Here is a 7,487-nt window from a genome sequence, read left to right as displayed (position 1 = left end):
GCAGCAAACCTGAATGGAACAGTGTATATAATAGGAAAGCAACCTAGCTGGCCATTGCAATTTACATTACATTACATTGTGTCATTTAGCAGATGCTTTTGTCCAAAACGACTTACAATATCACATTTTGTCAACAGTAGCCTACAGAAAACAACTATGCAACACAATCAATGACAGCTAAGATATTTTGATAGACTGGAGTAGCACCATGTAGGAAGTAGTTTGAGAAGGAATAAGTAACATGTAGCAAATTGTAGTACATTTGAGAAGGAATACGTTTTTTTTTTAACTGTTAGTTCAAGAAGGGCCCAGGTGTAGCCTTAAAAGGTGAGTTTTTAGACTCCGCCGAAAGATGGCAGCAATCTGTCAGGAAAAGGAGACAGTGGAGCATGTCCAGTAGGCTACTGATTTCATGCAGGAGGTATGAAGAGGAGAGGATCAGCCTAGCTATGATGCCTGGACTACAAACTGGGAAGAGTGGAGGCCAGGGAGAAAGATCTGGTGAGTGTCTGGGATCAGTGGAGGGGAAACTGCAGTTTCTTGAGAGAGACTGCACTGATTAGTGATTACTGTAGCCTACAAGACTGTTAGGGAAACAGTGGATGGATAAATCCAGAAGGAGGCACTAATGCAACCTAAAGGATGCCAACTGCCGTAAAACACCAAAGAAGTAGTTTTTTTTTCTTTTTTTTCTTTTTTTCCAATAAACAAAGTCTGGCAATAACCAGCATTACAGTATACAAAAATTCAGACTGAGCATTTACAAACTTGAATCAAATAATCAAATAAACAACAAAAAAAACAAAAAAACAAAAACAAAAAAACAATAATAGTCAGAGTTAAACAGGAATCAAGATATGCATGTTTTGGTACACACTCCATGCTTGGTCTTAACATATTTCAAGGCTTTCTTAAAGTTAATTATCTCATTCATGAAGACTAAGAACAAGGGTCTGGCATTTTGAAATCTACATCAGCGAATAAATTGTTTAGCCATAATATTTAAACTATTGTACATCATTTCAATTTCTTTAAGAAGAAGAAGAAGTAGTGTTCTGTTTAGATATACGGCTCTGGAGTAGACCATCTATGGTTTGGACTCTGCGACTACCCGTAGGGAAGATCAAGCGTCGCCCTAGCAACGGACAGGGTTTAGCGGTTTAGCAATGGATGTATTGGTTTAGCCAGCTAGCTCGTAATGCTCGGGTAGTAGACGCATCCAATTCCCACTTTACTACACGAAGCAGGGATGGCCACAAACAAGCCGTCGGTGTTTCTCCTCATGATCAACGGACAAATTGAGGGAGCGAACGTGAGTGTCGCGTCTGATGTAGCGTTAGCAGTTACCCAGCTAGCCGGGCGATTCTCGCTCATACTGAGCACATTAGCGCCCGGCGAACGTCACGCATTTCCCATTTTACACTGTGCCATTTTCACGTCTAGGTCTAAAATCCGGCTCCTACCTGAGTCTTCACGTGAAGTGAAGACGCTATCCGATGCAAAACATCCTCTTCTTTTAATGACACCTAGTTGTTGCATCCAAATTGTTGCATAAAATCCACTTTTCTGTCTTTCAAAAACCGAAAAGCATGTATCTGGAGCACCGCTTCTTCTTCTCTGATCTGAAGCAACCCGGAACAACGACTTCCGGGTTGCTCGAGGTGCTCCAGATAAATGCCTTTCTGTTTTTGAAAGACAGAAAAGTGGATTTTATGCAACAATTTGGATGCAACAACTAGGTGTCATTAAAAGAAGATGATGTTTTGCATCGGATAGCGTCTTCACCTCACGTGAAGACTCAGGTAGGAGCCGGCTTTTAGACCTAGACGTGAAAATGGCACAGTGTAAAATGGGAAATCCGTGACGTTCGCCTGGCGCTAATGTGCTCAGTATGAGCGAGAAGCGCCTGGCTAGCGGGGTAACGTTAGCAGCTACTTTCAGCTAGCTCTGGGGTGTTTTCTGATTCTGTGTGAACTGAATTCGTGTGATTTACCATCATTGGCAGCTAACACGTTGCATGTGTTGTTGTTGTTGTTGTTGTTGTTGTTGTGTTTCAGTTTCCAGAGTATGACGATCTTTACTGTAAATATTGTTTTGTCTACGGCCACGACTGGGCTCCCACGTCGGTGAGTAACTTGGCGTAGAAAAAACACTTTAATATAGGCATAATAAACATGTTGTTAGTGTCTCTGTGTTTCGCAATAGCGGGGTTACGTTATTATAGTGCCCTCGCCCTAGACTTACACACATTTGCATTTGTTTAGCAGCATTTTCTCAGTGTATTATGGTTTGTTTTTCATAAGGGAAAATGTAACAGCTTTTATCAGGACGTCAGTTGACTTAATACTCAACAGAAAAAGATAGTTCCCTACTACACTACAATAGTATTATTTATACCACCCAGTACAAAAGACACATTTCATAGTATTCAACCCCTCTCCCTCTTCTCTCTCTCTAGGGGTTGGAGGAAGGCATCTCTCAGATCACCTCTAAAGGCAGACAGTCTTCTCACAGATTAATATGGAACTTCCCACTGGAAATCACCTTCAAGAGCACCAACCCCTCTGGATGTGAGTAACACACACACACACACACACACTGACACTACACACACTACATAGAGATTTTTAAATACTAGGCATCTCGTGCACTACGCATGCTCGATTCCTAGCTTGCCGAGCTGGCCCTGCAGCTCGCCCGCAGCTCAGCTGCTGCGTAGCCTCGCCTGCCCTATTGGCACGTGCGGATGTGTGTGTTGCTCACAAAATTGTATTGCCCTTAACAAACAGAGCCCACATTACGCCTTTATAGATAATAATGGATGGATGGATGGATGGATAGATTGACTAATGCTTAGAAAATAATACCTACAAGTGTCTCTTCATGTTCCAGGGCCTCAGATCGTGGTGAGTGTGTACGGTCCTGACACGTTTGGCAATGATGTGGTCAGGGGGTACGGAGCCACACACATCCCCTTAACACCTGGACAGTCAGTATTCTCTCCATCCTCTCTTCCTCCTCTTTATCCCTCCTTCCTTTTGCCTGGTTAAAACCATCCTGATCACATGACCTCACATTCTGTTTTGCTCTACGTATCAGTCTGGAGTGGACTTCCAGCTGCTCACAGCGATTTCAGTGGGTGGGATCATAGACATATATAAAGGCTAGATTGCTTACCCGCGCTGCCGGTCAATGGAGAGCGACGTCGTCGCATGGTGGCCATCTTGCTACGGCACCACAGCTTTATATATATCTATGGGTTAAAAAAACGCTAACATTTTATTATTATTTTTGGCTCCAAATTACACCAAACTTAGACCGAAGCATCAGCATCATGAGATGAATTCACGCACCTAGTTTCATGCAGTTTAATCCATTTTGCTAGGAGCTATGAGCATCTGTTGTTGGGTTAGTATTATCACATCAGATGATCATAACTCCTAGGGAAATGGATGAAACTGCATGAAACTTTGTGCCTGAATCCCTCTCATGGCATAGATGCTTCGGTTTAATTTTGGTGTAATTTGGAGCCCATCAAAAAAATAGTGTTTTTAGTGTTTTTTTTGTTGTTGTTGCCGTATCTCGGGAACGGAATATGCTTGTAATAAACCAAACCGTTTGTAAATCCGTCAAGATTTCAGCGAGTTATGAGTATTTTTGTCTGTGCACCCTCCAACAGCTACCATAGAACGTACCAGAAAGCCTGCCGTAGCAAGATGGCGGCGCTTCAACGACGCTGGTGACTCCGCCTTAAGCCATCTAGCCTTTATATATGTCTATGGGTGGGATTACTTGCCTTGACAGACAACTCCTGCAGCCAATCAGCGTCGCCAAATCCAATCCAAATCCACTGGGAAGAACAAAACGTCTTTTCTGCAGAGAAACTCGGCTGGTGCATACTCCTGTTTTTGTTTAATTGTTGTTATTGAGTCTATTTCTGCACTTATGGCTGTTATGACTCTACTAACGTTAACGTTACCGCTCGTTGCTTCGGGAGATGCCATTACTGGTTTGCCAGCAGCAAAACAGATTGGCCGGTTACAATGTCAACTACAGTGTAGGTCCCCGATTGGCCCGGTTACATTCCCATTTATGGAAATCGCTGTGGGCGGCAGGAAGTCCAGACTGATTTGTGGAGCAAAGCAGAATGTGAGGTCACATGATCAGGATGGTTTTACCAGGCTATCAAAACTGTAACATGTAGGTAGGCTTTTATCTCATCTTCTGCCTCTCATTGTTTCACATTATTTTCGAAGGCTAAATACACAGAAAGACCATCCATGTATTTGCAGTGTACAGCTAACTCCCTAGTGATGCTGCTAAGTCTCTAAATCATTTAGAGAAATGCAATCTATACACTGACAACAGGCCCCGCCCCTTCATACTGAGACAGTCATGTCTTCTCCTTCCTCCTTTTCCTCCACATTTCCCTCTCACGCCCAGACAGGACCTCCGCCAGTACATTTCTCCTTGTTCTGTTCATATATGCTGCTGTGAAACTTATTAGAAGGATGAACAATCAAATAACCTAATCTCTTTTTCCCCAGACATTCAAGAACCATCCCCATGTTTGTTCCCGAATCCACGTCGAGACTTCAGAAATTCACCAGGTGAGATGAGTGAGCCGTCTTTAATAGCTGCTTCTGTCTGCCTCCGTGTGCGTTTGCGGTGTGTCCCGCACCACTGGCTCTAGTCGGCGGCTTTCCCAACGAATTCAGCATGTTGAATCGCCGTCGGTTGATTGGCCGGTGGTCCGCTTAAGCGAATCAGTGCACGAGAAGAGAGGGCACGCACAAAACGTCCTTCTCATGTTTCAACTTCATCCCATCTGATCATTCCAAGAACTTCATCTCATCTGATCATTCCAACACACAAATATATTCGCGACGACGTGGCCTTCATGAAAGCCGCTTGAGCGAAAATGTATTTTCCCGCCTCTGCCTCTTCCTTTCTTCTTCCACAAGCAAAAGAGCAGGCGAGGGCTGACTACGCCAGCGCCATTTGCAACTTTTGATCACACACAATGTTCCATTAGAAGTAGCTATATCACGAAAGCGTTGAAGTAAGTAGTGAGCGAGAGTGACGTCTTTCTTCTCTCGTGCAGCTGGCTGCTGGGGCGACGGCCGGAGTACACAGACCCTAAAGCTGTGGCCCAGGGCGAGGGGAGAGAAGGTCTGTGTGTCTATATTTCATCAATCTGGGAACCCAGAGTCTCTTTTTCAAATAAAAACAGACTCTGGGTTCCCAGATTGATTGATTGCCCTGGACGAATAAAGGTTTTATTCGTCGCTTAATAATGAAGTAACTTAATGATCTGTGGACTGTAACCTGAGCTCGTTGCACAGCGTTCTGGTTAAGAAACACTGTCTGGTATTATTTTCCTTTCTCTGTAGTGACGCGGGTTCGCTCCCAAGGCTTTGTGACGCTGTCCTTCAACATCGTGACCAAAGACATGAAGAAACTGGGCTACGACACGGTGCCGTCAGACCCCGCGAGCGCGCTCGCACACTCCGCCACGTCCGGACTCACACCCCAGGAACATCCCTACGGCAGCTAGTGGCCTCACAGACTGTCTCACACACTGAAGGACTACATGTCCTCACTTTCCTTTGCTTGTGAGGACATTTGGTTTCCACTCAAATGGAAGTACAACACACACACACACAGCACATAAGACACACGCATGGCTTACCTCTTCAGTCTGTCATCAGAAGTACTCAGTACTGTCCTTACTGCCTGTGAGTGTTATTTCAGAGGGAAACAAGTGATCCTGTACTCGATATACTTAAGACACACATGCTGATTCCCACAGTGTCTTATCGTGACAATGTAGACATTACATTTGAACAATCAGTCATAGCCAATTATTAGATAGCGTATGTATTTGGTAGCAACAACCATTTTAAATACATTTGTACTGCGTGGATTTGTATTTTTTACTGTATTTGTATGATAAATTTGTACTTAAAACTCGGAAAGTGTTTTCTTTTTTAATATATTGATTCAATTGGGTCTTTGTGATGCAAGCCAGCACACATTAAGGGTAAACCATGGTAACATTTTGGCGGTTAGTAGTACCGTTTCAAATTTTCATTACCATGATTACAGCACAGTAAGTAAATAAATACTGTCAACGTTAGCAAGTCTCCCAGACGCAGGCATGCAGCCTTGGTGAATGATTTCACTGAGTATCAGTCCCTTTTGGGTCTGAGTTTTCAATATAAACCTTGGTGAGTGTATCAGTACTTTTTGAACATTTTCACCACATTTTAACAACTAGAAATCTCACGCGCTCGACTATCATCAATGTCCATTGATGCTTAGTGGGTGGTGGTGACTAGTGTCTAGAGAGAGAGTGGCGTCAGCGGAGGACCAAAATGCGAGACTCATTAGCCAATGAACAGCCAGGAATGGGTCTCGCGCTACTTTTGCATGCTAAAATAAAGCTGATAATGTACAATTTGATTCAAGGGATGAAAAACCCTTTCAGAGTACAACACAAACTGTCTATTTTGCTGCAACTCGACAGTGCTGCTCAGGGCCGCTGGAAGTCATTTTAAGCAGGGGGTGCTGGGAGGAAGGGACTCTCGGTGGGGCCCGCTAGGACCCCGCCGAAAAAAATGTGGGCGTTTTTTTTTTTTACATTTTTTTGCCATATTTAGAGGAATATCTCATTTTAAATCAACATTAGGATACTGTTGTGATGTATTTATTCAGTATTTTCTCATTTTCTCACTCATTCAGAGCAAAGAGGGAGATATATAGCATGATGATAATGCTCTATATCTCCCTATTTGCTCTGAATACACCAGTTAACATGACACAGACTTAACATGATAGAAATATTATCAGCAAACTTAATGACTAGACTAATTATTCTGATCTGAATGGCATATATCAAGAAACATTGACTCCTCTCTTTGCTGTATAGTGGGAGGTGCATTTTTGAGTAGGCTATTAAAATAGCATGTCAAGTTCACATTTAAATAGGCTACATTTTCATTTCCCGAAACATTCTTAAACAAGAAAGGAACATAGTGCACTGCAAAATATTTTTAATTACATTTGTAAAAGATTTTTTTTTTTTTTTTTTTTTGAAAAAATCTAGGGGGTGCTGCAGCACCTGCAGCACCCCTACTTCCCACGGGCCTGGTGCTGCTTAATCCAGGACCTTACTTCCTGGAACTCTTGAGAGTAAAAAACTGGTCCATTGGAGTGAAGGGAGATGTTGGGACTCTTCTATCTACATGGCTCTGGTGGTGACCATAAATCGCTGCACTATATAAACTGCCAGGGCTACACAACTCATCAATATTGTTGTGCTGCAGAGATGTCCTGGCCTACACATATTCTACAGATTTAATATACGTTTGGTACACCCCCCACACACCCCAAACTTTATGTGCCTGGCCCACATGTGTTTCAAGTCACGGGGTGGTGTGTGTGATCCACGTTTTTCAATTAAAGTTACGATTAAAAAGTATCAT

At 43.1% G+C, this 7,487-nt stretch overlaps 1 protein-coding gene across 1 annotated transcript; it reads left to right on the top strand.

Annotated features, from left to right (window-relative positions):
• Positions 1–1,174: 1,174 nt before the first annotated feature.
• LOC310787544 (B9 domain-containing protein 1-like) lies at positions 1,175–5,907 on the top strand. Its single transcript, XM_083648995.1, has 7 exons — positions 1,175–1,312; positions 2,058–2,126; positions 2,459–2,570; positions 2,893–2,989; positions 4,548–4,610; positions 5,105–5,172; positions 5,394–5,907. The coding sequence occupies exons 1-7, from the start codon at positions 1,250–1,252 to the stop codon at positions 5,555–5,557; spliced, it is 636 nt and encodes a 211-aa protein (XP_083505121.1). The 5' UTR covers positions 1,175–1,249; the 3' UTR covers positions 5,558–5,907.
• The last annotated feature ends 1,580 nt before the right edge of the window (positions 5,908–7,487 follow it).

Source organism: Poromitra crassiceps, assembly GCF_964638095.1.
Source record: "Poromitra crassiceps genome assembly, chromosome: 13".
NCBI lineage: Eukaryota > Metazoa > Chordata > Actinopteri > Beryciformes > Melamphaidae > Poromitra > Poromitra crassiceps.
This window is presented reverse-complemented; position numbering and strand designations above follow the sequence as displayed.

What these genes read in the sequence shown, in the direction of transcription:
- LOC310787544 (XM_083648995.1), top strand. Translation starts at nt 1,250, where the DNA reads ATGGCCACAAACAAGCCGTCGGTGTTTCTCCTCATGATCAACGGACAA. An exon ending in ATCCCCTTAACACCTGGACA is followed by an intron (nt 2,990 to 4,547) that starts GTCAGTATTCTC and finishes CTTTTTCCCCAG; the next exon opens with ACATTCAAGAACCATCCCCA. An exon ending in AGACTTCAGAAATTCACCAG is followed by an intron (nt 4,611 to 5,104) that starts GTGAGATGAGTG and finishes TCTCTCGTGCAG; the next exon opens with CTGGCTGCTGGGGCGACGGC.